Source organism: Boleophthalmus pectinirostris, unplaced genomic scaffold (genome assembly GCF_026225935.1).
Source record: "Boleophthalmus pectinirostris isolate CB_2022bp ecotype Guang Dong unplaced genomic scaffold, ASM2622593v1 HiC_scaffold_1, whole genome shotgun sequence".
NCBI classification, from domain to species: domain Eukaryota; kingdom Metazoa; phylum Chordata; class Actinopteri; order Gobiiformes; family Gobiidae; genus Boleophthalmus; species Boleophthalmus pectinirostris.
Window position 1 is genome coordinate 39,887,310 of NW_026570970.1, and position 17,814 is coordinate 39,905,123.

Here is a 17,814-nt window from a genome sequence, read left to right on the forward strand (position 1 = left end):
CCATCCATTTTCGTCCGCTTATCCGGGGCCGGGTCGTGGGGGCAGCAGTCTAAGCAGGGACTCCCAGACTTCCTTCACCCCAGACACGTCCTCCAGCCCCTCCGGGGGAACCCCGGGGCGTTCCCAGGCCAGCCGAGAGACATAGTCCCTCCAGCGTGTCCTGGGTCTTCCCCGGGGCCTCCTCCCGGTGGGACATGCCCGGAACACCTCCCGAGGGAGGCGCCCAGGAGGCATCTGGAACAGATGCCCGAGCCACCTCAGCTGGCTCCTCTCGACGTGGAGGAGCAGCGGCTCTACTCTGAGCTCCTCCCGTGTGACTGAGCTCCTCACCCTGCGAAGGAAACTCATTTCGAGCGCTTGTATCCGCGATCTTGTCCTTTCGGTCACTACCCAGAGCACATGACCATAGGTGAGAGTAGGAGCTCAGCTCCCTCTTCACCACAACTGTCCACACTGCTCCTCCTGAATCCGAGGTTCGACTATCGGGCGGATTCTCCTCTCCAGTACCCTGGCATAGACCTTACCGGGAAGGATGAGGAGTGTGATTCCCCTGTAGTTGGAGCACACCCTCCGGTCCCCCTTCTTATACAGAGGGACCACCACCCGGTTTGCCAGTCCAGAGGTACTGTCCCCGACCGCCACGTGACGTTGAAGAGGCATGTCAGCCAAGACAGCCCTGCAACATCCAGAGACTTAAGGTACTCAGGACGGATCTCGTCCAACCCCGGAGCCTTGCCACCAAGGAGCTTTCCAACCACCTCAGTGACTTCAGCCAGGGTGATGGATGAGTCCGCCTCTGAGTCCCCAGCCTCGGCCTCCTCCTCGGAAGACGTGACGGTGGGATTGAGGAGATCCTCAAAGTATTCCTTCCACCGCCGGACAACGTCCCCAGTTGAGGTCAACAGCTCTCCCAGTGTTGGTGAAGGACTGCTTCCCCCTTCTGAGGCGCTGGACGGTTTGCCAGAATCTCTTTGAGGCCATCCGATAGTCCTTCTCCATGGCCTCCCCGAACTCCTCCCAGCTCCGAGTTTTTGCCTCCGCAACCACACGAGCTGCAGCACGCTTGGCCCGCCGGTACCCATCGGCTGCCTCAGGAGTCCCACGAGCCAGCAAGGCCCGATAGGACTCCTTCTTCAGCTTGACGGCAACTCTTACTTCCGGTGTCCAAAACCGGGTTCGGGGATTGACAGGCACCACAGACCTTACGCCCACAGCTCCGAGCAGCCGCATCGACAATAGAGGTCGAGAATGAAGCCCACTCGGACTCCATGTCCCCAGACTCCCCCGGAATCCGGGAGAAGTCCTCCCGGAGGTGCGAGTTGAAAGTCCCTCTGACAGAGGGCTCTGCCAGACGTTCCCAGCAGACCCTCACTACACGCTTGGGCCTGCCAGGTCTTTCCGGCTTCCTCCTCCACCAGCGAACCCAACTCACAACCAGGTGGTGATCAGTTGACAGCTCAGCCCCTCTCTTCACCCGAGTGTCCAAGACACTCCGGAGGCCGGAGGTCAGATGACACGACTACAAAGTCAATCATCGACCTCCGGCCTAGGGTGTCCTGGTGCCACGTGCACTTATGGACCTTGTGCTCGAACATGGTGTTCGTTATCACTGTTGGGCAAGTTACTTTGAAACTGTAATGCGTTATTTATTACCTATTACTGTCATTTCAAAGTAATTTGTTACATTACAATATTACTGCATTTAAAATGTAAGGCATTACATTACTATTGCATTACTTTAAGTTACTCTCACCAAAATAACTTTTGCGCTGTATATGGACTGAACCAGGACTAAACCAGGACTAAACCAGGTCTAAACCAGGACTAAACCAGAGCTGAACCAGGACTAAACCAGAAGTGAACTAGGACTAAAACAGGACTCACTGTAGGGAAGGGCTCGAAGGAGACCGCAGGAGAAAGGAGCGGCTCTGCTCCGCATCTCACGGAGGTAAGAGCGGCTGTCACCCTGCTGCTCGGGCTCGCGGCCCTGATTTCAGCAACTATTTGCAGGTACCCGAGCCGGTGCAAGATTCTGTTACAGAGCGTAACTTCTACCTTCCTTCAGCGTGTCCAGAAGTCCAACTTTTTGTGTGATGGTTTGCATCTTCCTCTGCCTTTTGGGTGCGAGCGCAGGAGCCTTTGTCGGTGCAGAACATTTCGTCGACGTTGTGGATTTCGTCGGGGAGAAAACTTGCAACCGTACAGCACTTCAGAATCACACTGCTAGAGATTGAACATGTATTTAAATTTGGCAGCTGAACACATTCTGTACTGTACTGTACAGGAGACAGGAGTCCCTTGACCAGTCAGGACGCAGCGGGAGGAACGCAATACACATTCATACAATGTAAAAAAAAAAAAAAAACAGGGCATGCAAAATTGCACAAAAAAAATAAATAAAAAAAATAAAAAATCTGCGAGACAGCGAAAAGTGAACTGCGATAGAGGGAGGGACGAGTGTAAACCAGGTCTAAACCAGAACTGACCCAGGTCTAAACCAGGTCTAAACCAAAACTGACCCAGGTCTAAACCAGGTCTAAACCAGAACTGACCCAGGTCTAAACCAGAACTGACCCAGGTCTAAACCAGGTCTAAACCAGAACTGACCCAGGTCTAAACCAGGTCTAAACAGCGTGGAGTTCTTTGTCAGTCCTTTCGCCCGCGGTTACCTGAAGGTCTATGAGGGCGCATCTCCGGCGTTTCACCGCTGCTGATATCGAGGTGATTTTAGCGAATTTGTATGAAGAAAAACCCACCACTTCAATCCAGGTTAAAAAACACTGTAACGCGCGTTACTCACATTTGTACCGAGTAAAATATTACTATTTTTCCCCCTGTAATGCCTTACATTACTGCGTTACAGCAAAAAGTAATGCATTACTGTAATTCGTTACTTTTATAACGCGTTACTCCCAACACTGTTCGTTATGGACAAACCGTGACTAGCACAGAAGTCCAATAACAAAACACCGCTCGGGTTCAGATCAGGGAGGTCGTTCCTCCCAATCACCCCTCTCCAAGTGTCACTGTCGTTGCCCACGTGGGCGTTGAAGTCCCGCAGTAGAACAACGGAGTCCCCGGTCGGTGCACTGTCTAGTACCCCTCCCAAGGACTCCAAGAAGGCCGGGTACTCAGCACTGCTGTTCGGCCCGTAGGCCGACACCACAGTGAGAGACCTGTCCCCGACCCGAAGGCGCAGGGACGCGACCCTCTCGTTCACCGGGGTGAACTCCAACACACGGCGGCTGAGCTGTGGGGCAATGAGCCCACACCAGCCCGCCGCCGCTCCCCGCGGCCAACGCCAGAGAAATGGAGAGTCCAGCCCCTCTCAAGGAGTTGGGTTCCTGAGCCCAAACTGTGCGTGGAGGTGAGGCCGACTATATCTAGTCGGTAACGCTCAACCTCCCGCACAAGCTCAGGCTCCTTCCCCCCCAGCGAGGTGACATTCCATGTCCCCAGAGCTAGTCTCCATGTCCGGAGATCCGGTCGCCGAGGCCCCCGCTTTCGACTGCCGCCCAGATCTCTCCGCACCAGCCCCATATGGCTCCTTCCGCAGGTGGTGGGCCCACGGAAGGGCGGCCCCACGTCGCTCGTTCGGGCTGTGCCCGGCCGGGCCCCATGGGGAAAGGCCGGGCCACCAGACGCTCGCCTTCGAGCACCCACCCCAGGCCTGGCTCCAGGGTGGGGCCCCGGTGACACCATTCCGGGCGACGTAACTGGCCTCTGATTAGAACTCATCATGTGGGGCTTCTGAACCGTTCTTCGTCTGACCCGTCCCCCAGGACCTGTTTGCCTTGGGTGACCCTACCAGGGGCATGAAGCCCCCAACAACATAGCCCCCAGGATTATTCGGGCACTCAAACCCCTCCACCACGATAAGGTGACGGTTCAAGGAGGAGTATTTCTGTCTTAAAACCATGAAAAACAGAGCTGCCTCATTTTAAACAGTTTGCTGTGGTTCAAAGTGATTCCACACTTGCCTTACAAGCATCCCAGTTATTCACCACGATGAGTTTATAAGCACTTTTCACAACTCTCGGAGACCAGTGCAGAGTTTTGCTGTGATGGTGAAGCTAAATGCAGCTAGATGCTAACCACTCACTTCCTGATTATCAGAGAATAAATAGATTAATAATTATGCAGACAGTACACAGTGGACTTACATTGACCTCAAAAGCTGCTAATAAAGTATAAAGTATATATCGCTCATATACATGGGCCTTTAACGTTAAGTCATGATGATCTAATTATATAAACATTTTGTATAGAATAAATGTAACCCAGACCCCTCTCATGTATGTACCATGTGTCATCTTCAAATGTATAATGGAGATCTCTCCCTCGAACCATTTTAAGACTTTTATTAATGTTGTTTTCGACTCGTGGGCACATGTTCTATCATTTGTTAAAGAAACTAGAAACTGTAACTGAACTGAAACTCATGCTCTTACAGTTAAAAACATACTATAGTCACAACTGCAGACCTGCACATAAGGAGAGCACATCCCAAGTGTAACTACCCTGGTTTTCTTAGCGAGAAAGAAGTTCACGCTTCATACTGATGATTGTGTGTCGGTATTTATTTTCAGCACTCTTCATTAACACACCAATACACTGTGAAAACTAAAACAAAACAGACAAAAAATAACTTAACTTTTCATAAACACCCTTAAATAAATACACAATAGAAACTATATTTACCGTGTTCGCCTTTACGTTACCAGCAGTAGTAAAACAGCATATTTTTATCTTGATGTCCCTTTTCTTTACACCTCTCTCTGTTTTCTCTCTTTTGTCCCCTTCTCTCTTTTTCGCGCTACTATTTTCTCTTTTCTACTTCCGGGGGTAAGGCAAAGGTCACACAACTAAAAAAGGCAAATATATTCACAAATAAAATACAAAAACAATAACTGCAATATTATGACCCCTCTCAATACTTGAACAAATAAAATAATAACCTTTTCACTTATTACTATAAAAACAAATATACTGACATTATCGTCAGTTACACTCCCACCAAATTACCCTTGATAACAATGAAGATGTTACACAATATACTCTTCATAAAACACATCAAGGTAATTTCCAATGAAAATTTGAATGTAGAAATGTACAACAATCAGTACCCTTTTAAGAACTTTCAACAAGAAGAACCAACTTCTGAATAGGTCTATCAATAATAGAAGGCTTATGTAAGCGTTCTCCCTTCTTTCCCAGTTTCCTGTCTCCGACTTGTAATGTCACCTTCCTCACCAGTCCATCATCACCCTCATGTACCTTAATAACCTTAGCAAGTGTCCATTCATTACGAGGGGTGTTCTCATCTTTGACTATTACAACATCACCAACCCTCATGTTACATTTAGGGGTGTGCCAACACTGCCTCAGAGTAATGTTAGCAAGATACTCTTTCCTCCACCTGTGCCAAAACTGCTCTGACAGGTACTGGACTCTTCTCCAGCGCTTTTTAGCATACAAATCTTCCTGTACAAAGTCACCTGGAGGGGGAAGTGGAACAGAACCTTTCATGGTGATTAGATGGTTTGGTGTTATAGGCTCTAAACTCTTGGGATCACTTATGCTATCAACAGTTAGTGGACGGCTGTTTACAACATACATTGCTTCATACAGAAACGTTCTTAAGGACGCATCATCCAGTCTATCAACAGCTTGTGCAAGAACTTTACACAGCACACTTCTAACTGTCCTAATCTGACGCTCCCATGCTCCTCCTGCATGGCTTGAGCTTGGTGCATTCATAAGAAAGTCACATTGCTTTTCTGCCAGATAAGATTTCACTCTGTCATTGTCCATTTCACTTAAAGCTTTTTCCAGTTCATTTTTTGCACCCATGAAATTAGTTCCCTGGTCTGACCTGATCTGTCTGACAGGCCCACGGATCGCTATAAAACATCTTAAAGCATTGATAAATGCGGTTGTCATATCCTCAAGCATTTCAACATGGATTGCTCTACAACATAAACAAGTGAACAAAAGACCGTACCGTTTATAAACTTTACGACCCTGTCTGGTATTGAAGGGACCAAAGCAGTCCATGCCACAATAGGTGAAAGGTGGCGAAGGATCGATGCGGTCAAAAGGTAGATCTGCCATTCTCTGTTGCTCAGGTGGTGCACGGGCTCTCTTACACCACACACACTGCCTGATGTACTTAGCTACTGCTTTACTTCCACCAACAATCCAGTAGCCATTTGCTCTAATCTCATTTAAAGTTTGTCCTCTGCCTTGGTGCTGGATCTTGTCATGATAATGTGCAATAATGAGACGAGTAATAAAACAGTCTTTAGGTAGGATTACAGGATGTCTCACTTCAAAACCTGTTGAGGCCTTTCTTAACCTTCCTCCTAATCTCATTATGCCATTTTTAAGGAATGGGTCTAATTCAAAGAGTCTGTGGTTACGGGGCAACCTTTGAGACTGATTCAGTTTGTTTATGTCCTTTGCATAAGCATCTTTCTGTGCAAGACCGACCAGTGTTAACATGGCTTGTTGTCTTTCCTCCACATTTGGAGGGTCCGTTGTTTTAATCCTCTTTGCCATTCGTTTAATGCGAGCAATAACATTAACTGCAGTATTCCAGTTTGAGAACCTTGCCAAATGGTCCTTGATGTCACTTTGTTGAGTTGACTCAGTTTTCAGTACTTGGATTGTTTTTATTTCAGGATCTCCCACCATGAGCTCTGGTGGTGTGCTCTGTTCTGTCACAATGTCTTTGTCCCAAAGAAACCTGGGACCAGTGAACCAGTTTGAGTGGATAAGGTCTGATACTTTTAGGCCTCTCGAGGCATGATCGGCTGGGTTTTCGCTTGTGTCAATATAATGCCATTGTTCTGGGTTTGTAGTTTCTCGGATTCTTTGAACACGATTTGCCACAAAAACATGAAATCTTTTAGCCTCATTGTTGATATAACCGAGTACTACTCTAGAATCTGTCCAAAAGTACTCTCTGTCAACTTTGAGCTCAAGTTCTCTTTTCAACATGCAACTAACAGCAGCGGACGTTACGGCAGCAGTTAGTTCCAACCTTGGGATTGTGACTATTTTGGTTGGTGCAACTCTGGCTTTGCCTATGACTAATACACAGTGTACTTTCTGTTCACCCACTAATCTGATATAAGAACACTGACCATAGCCTTGACTACTCGCATCAGAGAAGTGGTGAAACTCAACTGTCAGGACTTTACCAAAATTCACAGGCTTAAAACACCGGGGAATCTGAATAAACTTAAGATTTTCTAAGTCATTCATCCACCCCTCCCACCTTAGCTTTAGCTCGGAAGGTAGAGGATCATCCCACCCAATGCCCTTTTGACACATCTCCTGTAACACTCTCTTTCCCTCTAGAATAAAGGGGGCTAGGAACCCTAAGGGGTCATACAGTGAAGCTACAACAGACAAAATACCCCTCCTAGTCACTGGTTTGTCATCAAGTGCTACCTGAAAGAAAAGGTTGTCACTTTCAATGTCCCATCTTATACCTAGCACTCTTTGCACTGGGAGGTTACTGTAGTTGAGATTAACAGCTTTTATCTCCACAGCTCTCTCTGCAGGATCAATCGAGTCTAGGACCTCTCTATTGTTTGACAAAAACTTGTGAAGATGCAGTTTTCCCTTTGAACATAAAGCTTGTGACTCTTTTACAAGTTTGACTGCTTCCTCAACTGACTCTACACTTGTAAGGCCGTCATCCACATAAAAATGTTTTTTGACAAAGTTAGCAGCCAATGGGTAGTCTCTCTCATTTTCACTGGCCAGATGCTTCATGCCAAAATTGGCACAACCAGGGGATGAAGATGCACCGAACAAATGTACTTTCATTCGGTACTCAGTGGGCTCTGAGTTTGTGTCCCCATTGTCCCACCAAAGGAACCGTAAATAGTCTCTGTCCTCTGGACTAACGTGGAACCTATGAAACATCTTTTCAACATCACACATGACTGCAATGTTGTGCTTACGAAAACGGCAAAGTACTCCGGTGAGGCCATTTGTAAGATCAGGTCCTGTTAGTAAGTGGTCATTTAGTGCCGTTCCTTCAAACTTTGCTGAGCCGTCGAATACCACCCTGATTTTGTCCGGCTTGCGGGGGTGATAAACTCCTTGATGCGGTATATACCAGACGTTTCCTTGAACTGGTTGTGACTTTGCCTTTTCTGCATCACCATCTCTTAGAACTCCTTCCATGAACTTTATGTAGTCAGATTTGAACTTTGAGTCTCTGTCCAGCTTCCTTTTTAGCTGCTTTAAGCGAATCAAGGCTAAAGTTTTGTTATTTGGGAGCTGTGGACGTGCTTTAAAGGGCAGGGGCATTTCAAGGTGTCCGTGCTCATTTTGTTTGATTTTGTCATTTAGCATCTGAAGGAACTGAATATCCTCTTGGGATATGTCACTGCTACTCTGTTTGGTGTCTGCAAAATCTGACTCAAGTACTTTAATAATGGCTGAGGGGGTTACAGGGGGAACCTCTTTAACAGACACTCTGTGACATAAACCAGTTACATTGCTAGCATTTGCAAGCTGGGGTGCCCCTCCTACAATGCTCCAACCCAGATCTGTCCTAACGGCGTAGGGCTCACTGTCACCACCAACGATGACCTCTCTGGGGGCTAGGGCTCTGGAGCAATCGTACCCTATCAAAAGTCCCACAGCACAGTCCATTAAAGGGGGCATCTTTTGAGCTAAGTTGGCAAGGTGTTGCCATTTGCTTGCTGTTTGACGAGTAGGGATATGAGCACGCTCAAGGGGTATGAAGTCTCTGGTGTAAGCTGGGGGTAACTCAATGCTAATATTTGAGTAAAACCCTCTGATCTTAAGTCCTTGTACTCTTTGGCTTTTCACAATAGAGTCTCTTTTGACCATAGTGGCAAGTTTTAGTTTTACAGGCTCTGTAGCAACCTGTAGCTTTTCACACACCTCCTGATCAACAAAGGTGTGAGTACTTTGAGTGTCCAATAGAGCGTATACCAAAGTTTCATTATCAGGAGCCTGAATTGATGAAATCCACACAGGCACAATCATTGATGTGCTGCCATTCTCACCTCCTCCCACAGAGCATGAGAGAGAGGTGGTAGTTTCACTAACTGTGCTTTCTGCAGGGGGCTTGTCTGCTGATGAGCGGTCCTCATGTAGTGGAGTTGGATGGCTCTTTTTGCATATGCCACACATTGCTCTGTTTTTACAGTCTTTGGAGTTGTGGCCCTTTCTCAAACAAGCAAAGCACAGTTTGTTGTCCTGAACATATTTTTTCTTGTTATCTGCAGTCATTTCTGTGAGCCTTTGTCACTTGTGTATGGAGTGGTCCTCTCCACAGCACATGCATTTGCTTGCATTTGAGTTTTGTGGTGTAAAGTCTCTTTTCTTTGTTCCTTGGACTTGGATGCAGGGCTGGATGTTTCTGAGGCTTTCACATTGGTGACAAAGGCATTTGCTTTTGTGCGTTTTGTTTCTCTTGTTGGAATATCTGCAGGTGGTTTTAGAGCGTGTAACGATGACACAGGGTTACAAGCAATGCGTGCCTCCTTAGAGATGAAGAAAGCAAACTCATAGAAACTTGGATAGTCCTTGCCTTTGTCCAGCTGCTCAGTGACATTACGATTCCACCTTGACGTGATCCAGTCTGGGAGTTTAGTCAGCATCTTCTGGTTTTCCTCGCAGTCATTTAAAACTTGTAAACCTTTAATGTGGGGCATAGCATGACTGCATGTTTGAAGAAAATCACTAAACTCTCTCAGCTTAAGATATTCCTTGCCACCTATCTTTGGCCACTTGTTAAGTTTCTCTCTAAAGGCTCTCTGCACTACAAATGAATGCCCATATCTAGAATTCAGCCTATCCCATGCCTGTTGATAAGCTTCCTCATCTTTTCTGTAGAAACTGCCTTCTAGAGTAGATTTAGCCTCTCCTGCTATGTACTTTTGCAGATAAAATAATCTGTCTGCAGGATTTGAACACCGCCTTTCTATCAGAGCTTTAAAGCTTGTGCTCCACTCTATAAACTTGAGAGGGTCACCTGAAAATACAGTAGGCTCTGGAGCAGGAAGTCTATTGAGAGCAACTGACTCATGTAAAGCCTGCATAAATGCTTCATTTTGTGTGGCTGGCTGATCTACATGTTCAGTATGAGATGTTAGAATAGTACTGCGTTTGCTACGTACCGAGCTACATCTCTCTTCTTTCACTTTCATCTCTTCTTCAGTGTACACCCTCAACTTAGCCTGCATTCTCACTATCTCTTTTTGTTTTTCAAGCTTTCTCAGTTCTTGACGTTGCGCTTCTATGGCTTCTTCCATGTCACTTTCAGCTTGCTTTGCAGCCAACTCTGCAGCAATTTCTGCTCTTTTGTGTGAGATGCTGGGCGACTCTGAGGGATGTTCAGAATGGCAGTCACGTGCAGACACTCTGGTGGCTGTAGACCCATATATAGATCTGGCATAGTCATTGTCAAGAAGTGCACGTAACTTTGCCTTCTCTGCTACAACATCAAACTCTCCCTCTTCTTCAGTTAGTCTGACTCTCATTAACCGCAGCAAATCACATGTAACAGCTGAGCATGCATCTATTTTCCTTCTGATTTCTTGACTTGGAGCTGCATTCCTTCTTAAACTATCATATAGCTCTTTCAGTTCCATGTCAATTTTTTCAGCTTCATCCATCATGTTATACAGATCCTTTTCTGAGCATGCTTCTTTTAATATTGTCCGAATGTCTCTTACTCTAGATTTCCATTTTTCATACACTGCAGCGAACCTCTTTTCTTTTTGAGCGAGCTCTTGCTCCCTTAATTCTTGCATTTTTAGAGTAAATCGTCTCTCACGAGAGGATTTTCTTGTTTTTGTCTCATCTTTATCTAGTTCAGCACATTCTTTCTTTTTAGCATTTACTTTATATTCAGTCTGAACATCCTCTTCACTTTCAGATGATTTACTTTCTGGTGAGGTCATTTTGCATTTATTTGCTTTAGTTTCTTGTTTTGTAGTGCTTTTCTTTATCTGTGTCCTTTGAATTTCTTTAACTTACTTTCATCAGTGGTTGAGACTGGCACTGTGGTTGCATCTGACTTAAGGATTTCGCTTAGTGAACTTGCTCCCGCAGTCAACATGCGCGGGTTTGCCGCAGATTGAAGACAAATCACGGTCTCTGGCGCCGCCGTCTGGATGCATGGGGAAGCGCAGCCAACAGCCACGTGCGATGAAACAGGTCACGTTTTCACTGTAACTACCCTGGTTTTCTTAGCGAGAAAGAAGTTCACGCTTCATACTGATGATTGTGTGTCGGTATTTATTTTCAGCACTCTTCATTAACACACCAATACACCGTGAAAACTAAAACAAAACAGACAAAAAATAACTTAACTTTTCATAAACACCCTTAAATAAATACACAATAGAAACTATATTTACCGTGTTCGCCTTTACGTTACCAGCAGTAGTAAAACAGCATATTTTTATCTTGATGTCCCTTTTCTTTACACCTCTCTCTGTTTTCTCTCTTTTGTCCCCTTCTCTCTTTTTCGCGCTACTATTTTTCTCTTTTCTACTTCCGGGGGTAAGGCAAAGGTCACACAACTAAAAAAGGCAAATATATTCACAAATAAAATACAAAAACAATAACTGCAATATTATGACCCCTCTCAATACTTGAACAAATAAAATAATAACCTTTTCACTTATTACTATAAAAACAAATATACTGACATTATCGTCAGTTACACCAAGTGTTTCTCATTCTCAGTATATGGACAGACCAGGCCTCATGTGAAGCTCAGAACCTTCATAATTCCCTCCTTGAGCTGCAGAGGCTGCACTAGCACTGGTAGACAGTGACCATTGAATCTAGCAATGAGAGACTTGTGAAGCTCATTTTGCTTTCTGATTGGATAATTGTCTTGAGAACCAAAATGCTGAATAAATGTGATATCATGTCCAGTGTTTTTGTAATTAAGAATGAAGCTGTATTTGATTAGTACAGACATCATGTTCATGGTCAATATAAAAACCTAAATCTTACCTACACTTCCTTTAAATTCCAGTGTTTTTTCAAAATAATGTAATCTGTAGTTCACTACCAGTCAAACGTTTGGACACATTCCTCGCATTTAATGTTTTTTTGGTTTACATTCTACATTTTATTTACAGAAGACATCAAAGATATATGCAAATTTTTTAATTTTATTTTATATACAAATCCTCAGAGTATCCACCCTTTGCTCTGTCGAATGCAAACCCTTATTCTTCTGTCAGTTATCTTCATGATGAAGACTCCACTACATCACCACCTGGTTTCTGTGTGATGACACTGTGCTCCAGAGCCACAAATGATTGACTTTTTAGATTGGCTTTTATTATGGGCTGAGAGTGCCCTTGCATACTTTTCCTGCTGGATCACTGACGCCTCTCTCTCTGTGTAGGAGTGTGTGTTTGAGGACCTGGAGGTCAAACAGAAGGTCTTCCTGGACGTTGAAGGCCTTGTAGGAAGTGATGTCATCCTCAGCAGCTCCACTTCCTGTCTGATGCCTAGCCTGGTCTTCTCCAAAGTGCAGCAGCAGAGCCGCTGCCTGGTGGCTCACCCGGTTTGTCTTCACACTGACAGGACACTACCCGATCATGTCTTACTTATACCCACTATTTATTTTACTGTTGCCTTGGTATATTTGAAAACCTCAAATACTGTAGGTTCAAGAAGTGACATGTGTTACTTACACATTCTGGAACTGATATAAATGTTCTATTTGTTAAATCAGACCTTTTCTGCAAAATCACCTTTTCAAATCAACTTTTAACCATCATGTATGTTTGAGTAGTTTTAGATGAATATTGCCATTTATATATTTTTATGTACAAACAGAATGATCCACAAAGGTCTTTTTTATATATAACTCTATAGCAGACATAAGCATAATAGGTCTGCTTGGACATGAGGCAGCATTTACGATATTTCTGATGTATTATTTGCCCTTCTCAACAACAGATCAGTTGCTCTCTGAGTCAAGTTTATTTAAGCCCACTTTGTGACACAGAAATCCCAGAGTTTGGCTCATTTCAGAGTCTGTGTGTAGATGTACAAATCATTCTGAAATAGTTCTACACACATGTCAATCAGAAGCATTAAACTTATTAATGAACTAAAATGTCTTGATAATTTGCAGCTGATGTCATCAACATTCCCTGGAGGTGTGATGCTAACTGTAGGCTCTGCTCTGTCTGGGGCTTTTAGACTTTAATCTGAGTTTTATCTTAACACAATCTCAAACATCTAACGTAGCTGGAACTACAACAGGTTTTCAGTTAGTCAATGATGCTCATACCATGAATGCTCATATTGATCACAGGCTGTTCTTGAATCTTTTTTTTGACAGTATTTGCTAATGTATTGTGTCACCATGAACATTCCACCATAAACATACATGTAGAACACACCCAGTGTGATGTCATACTTGTGAGAAGAGGCTGACATGAGTGGAATGAACATGTTTGTTCTGTTTGTTCCAGGTTAACCCTCCATACCTGGTGAGGCTGGTGGAGCTGGTCCCTCACCCTCTGACCTCAACCTCTGTGATGGACACAGCCCAGGCCCTCATGAGCCAGGTACTGCCACAACACTCCAAACTGTGTCGCTATGGACAGTGTATTCATCCTCTCCCTCTTGCATTCTCCTGCCTGCTCCTGCCTGCTCCTGCCTGCTCCTGTCTGCTCCTGTCTGCTCCTGTCTGCTCCTGCTGAGTGTGTGTTGTGTTGCAGGTGGGCCAGGTGGCGGTGCGTTTGAGTCGGGAGTTGGATGGTTTTGCTCTGAACAGGATCCAAATGGCCGTGATTGCAGAGTCCTGGAGGCTGGTGCAGGTCAGACCTACTACCTCGCCCACATCTGCTTTCAGGCCCATATTACACTATTTTCTTATCTATGTTATAATTGTTATTGTTTCCTCATCACAAACATGGAGTTTTGTTTGCGAATGATTCACACATGTCTAACACACAAATCCTGGATAGATCATTTAAGACCTGGAATTGCCAGTCGATCCACAAGGGAAAGTGGCAGCAGGGTACAGTGCTCCTGAAGATTTTCCTCACCATTTTTCTTGGGCATTTTTGTCTCTTTTTCTTCTTTTTCGCTGGTCTCTTTATTCTTGACCGTTTGACCCTGCAGTTCAGACGGCCTAATGTGTATTCCAGAGAGCACCTTCTTTCACTGTCCAAGCCCTCAGTGCTGCCCTGTGGAACTACAGAGGAGGAAGAGCTAAGGATGTTGCAAAAGAAGGAAAGGAGGAAGAAGGAAATTCAAGCCTGCGGTTCTGTCAGTCCTGATGGGGAACGTAAGGTCATTGGGAAATAAGATGGATGAACTGTGTGTGCTTGTTGGGACCCATAGGGAGTGTGCTGTCAGCAGTATCATGTGTTTTTCACGGAGACTTGGCTTCATATGAACTTCCTGGACACCAGTGCATCTGTGCCAGGCTTTAACACTGTGCATGCGGACAGAGACACTCTCCTTAGCGGTAAGAAGAAGGGTGGCAGGATTGCTGTTTTGGTGAACGAGAGGTGGTGTAATCCTGACCATATCACTGTGAAGGAGTGTATCTGTTCCCCGGACATTGAACTTTTGGCTTTGGGAATGCATCTGTATTATTTACCAATGGAATTTACTTCTGTCCTGTTTACTGGAGTTTCCATCCCTCCATTATCCATTATCTGTCCCTCTATAGTGCAGTGGGTGAGTTGTTGTACAGTTGTAGGGAGTATTATCTGTCCCTCTGGTACAGTAGGTGAGCAGGAGTGTCCATGATGGAGAGCAGTTTGTCCAGTGTCCTCGTGTCCCTCATTGTGACAAATGTCTCCAGCTCACAGTGGATCACGTGAGCAGCTTTACAGATCAGTTTGTCTTTTCCTGGAGCTGTTCCTCCAGCAGAACACAGTGAAGTTCAGGGCACTGGCCTCCACAGACTGAGAGAAGATCTCCAGTAACTTGCTGCACACATTGAAAGACCTGAACTTTCTCAGGAAGTTGAGTCTCCTCAGAGCATATCGCAGTCTGTGGTCTTAAAACTGTTCTGAAGGCCATGGCTTTTCTTCTTGACTTCACTTCCACAGTCCTGATGGTGACATTCTGCCTCTTCATTGTAAGGAAATACTGAGGTGTCAACAGGATAAGATTGTGGTCTGATTGTCCCAGTGAGGGCAGGACAGAGTTCTATTGTCCCGAAGTTTACAATCCACATTCTGGTGATGTGTCTAAAACACTGTTCAAGGAAACATGGCTGGAAACACGGCATCCTCTGCACGTCCCTGCATGTCCCTGTCTGTAGATTCTCTATTAGTTATAGCCAGAGAAATGTATGTAAAACTCATAGATCTTTTTTCGTATTCAGCAGCTTTTACCAAACAATGCATAATCTAACTTTTAACTTGACTTAATGTAACTTTTAATATTATAAATAAGGCACAGGTTCTTTAAATAAAGATTGATAAATAAATAAACCTATACAGTCATGAGAAACACTCTCAATCGTATTTTGTTTCCTATTCCTATAACACCTACAAACGTGTAAAAAGAAGACCTATTTTGCTGTGAAATCATTGAATAATGGAGAAGATTGTTTTGTGTTTGGCCTTATCTTTCATGTGCAATTCTGCAAAATCCAGAGGAGTGTGCAGACTTCTCCAGGTGGAAGTGTTACTTTCAGCTCTCAAGGTCCTGTCCTCAGTGTGTCCATGTAAAGTGTCCTATCGTGAGACAATGTGTCTGTCTCTGCCGTCACACTCAAATGTCCTCCTCCACGCTGGAATCAAACCATCAGCTGACCACATGGCTGTCATCTGATCTCACAGTCCCACACAGTCCCTTCACACTAGAGCAGTGTTCCTCAAACTGTGGTACATATACCTCTGGTGCTACACAAGCTCCATCAGGTGGGACTTGGACTCTGTTCAGTTTGTGTGTTTGTCTCATTTAGAGATAATTTTATCCACTTTTTGGTCCACCTTTAGATCATTTCTGCACAGGTAAGCCTCTTCATATGTGAAGGGTGAGCCTCTGCACATGTGACAGGTGAGCCTCTGCACATGTGACAGGTGAGCCTCTGCACATTTGACAGGTGAGCCTCTGCACATTTGACAGGTGAGCCTCTGCACATGTGACAGGTGTGCCTCTATATAGGTTTGGCAGTACACCTGCTGATATATGAGCACATTGTGAGAATGGGTCATCAGAGGCCTGAACTCTTCTAATAGCTTCAGTCTGCTGATGAGCAGAGCCATAGCAGCTCTTACTTTTTTTATTTGCTGACTTCTGCCGTTTGTCATTAACTTTTTGAGCACATTCCATTGTGGACGCACAGCAGTGGGTTTAGAAGTGGTTTTGGAAGCAACCTCTTGATCAGATCTCTTAAAGGTCTACTGAGGCCTGACAGTAGCGCACAGTGCACATGAGTCCCTCACACATGAAGGCCTCTACCCCATCAGTGCCCAGCCTCTGCAGCTCTGAGCGCTGTGAGGAGGAGCACTGCTCTGGAGCATTCTAACTGTGATTTTCTGTCTCAGTCACGGTGCAGGCTGTGGAGTGTCACGGTGGAAGCTGTGGAGAGGCTCATGTGATGCTCTGGAGCCTTTCACATGGACAGAATGGTCACGCTGTCTCCAGGGCTCTGTCACGTGAACTGGATGTCGAAGCCGTAGTGCTCAGGATCAGACTGGAGTAGAGAGATGCCTCATCACAGGAGGACAAAGCAGGAGACCAGTGTTGAGACATTTAAGTCATCTTAAAAACACTTTTTTCAGATTCATAATTGATAGCTGCAATGCTGTTATTGATAAGGCTTTCTCTTTCCTACTCTTATCAGTTTCACACAGTGCTGTAACTCAGGGACTGCATGTGCTCACAGGTTTGTGAGGGGCCCTATGTGAGGGGCTCTATTTGAGTGGCCCTATGTGACAGTGCTGTTTTAGGGGTCCCAAACAGACCGCTGGATGCACTGCCTTCCAGTGTGGATACTGGTACGATTAGGACCTGGGCCCGGCTCGCAGGGGGATGGGGCTTGACACTCTCATGCACAGTGGAGGACTAGCAGCCTGTGATCACGTGGATCAGGGGTGAGCAATTATTTTTTTCCATGGGGCCACATGAGAAACAGAAATTATTGTAGAGGGCCAAAATGCTTAACTCAATTCTGCATAAAAATTCTTTATATAAAGCAGTAAATGTCATTGTTTTGACGAGCTGGTCAGACTGGGAAGACTTTATATTATGACAAAGTAATGAAAAAGTGAAGTTGCCTTTCAAAAAATGGCATTCAAAAAAAAACATCTCTAAAATAAAAGCATTACTTTATTTCATGCATTAGGTCAACTTACAAAATGGGTTTATTTTGTAATTTCAAATGTGCTTAAACTGACCGGACAGAGTCAACCAAAGGGCCGTATGTGGCCCCGGAGATGGACAATGCTCAGGTCTGACTTGGTGTGATTTTATTGTCTGGTTTTGGATTAAGACTGAGCATCTATAAACTGTTAATCCTATATTCATCTTGTAACACTGTGTGTAAGATGAGTCTCTGGCAGCACCATTCCACTAAAGGAGAGTGATCATGTCCAGATGCTGTGTTTGTGTTACTGACAGAATACTGTATACTAATGTTTACAGAGTAGGAGTAATGTTTACGTGGTGGCTCAATACTATTACACACTTTTAAAATATTAAGCAGTTTGTGTGATGCTCTAACGTAATTTCATTGTTATTTTATATGACAATGACAATAAAGGAATTCAACTGAACTGAGCAGGGAACAGTATTGGGTGTTTGAAATTG

The 17,814-nt window shown here is 44.9% G+C and overlaps 1 protein-coding gene and 1 long non-coding RNA gene across 2 annotated transcripts in view; one reads left to right on the forward strand and one right to left on the reverse strand.

Annotated features, from left to right (window-relative positions):
• cryl1 (crystallin, lambda 1) overlaps positions 1-17,814 on the forward strand; it is a 44,442-nt gene that overhangs the window by 13,389 nt on the left and 13,239 nt on the right. Inside the window, exons 4-6 of the mRNA XM_020926926.2 lie at positions 12,425-12,586; positions 13,506-13,601; positions 13,755-13,853. Coding sequence (XP_020782585.1) covers positions 12,425-12,586; positions 13,506-13,601; positions 13,755-13,853 — 357 coding nt within the window. The remainder of the gene's footprint in view (positions 1-12,424; positions 12,587-13,505; positions 13,602-13,754; positions 13,854-17,814) is intronic.
• LOC129407457 (uncharacterized) lies at positions 11,279-11,721 on the reverse strand. Its single transcript, XR_008631546.1, has 2 exons — positions 11,418-11,721; positions 11,279-11,339 (listed from the first exon to the last, which is right to left on the reverse strand). It is a non-coding gene; the product is annotated as an uncharacterized LOC129407457 (long non-coding RNA).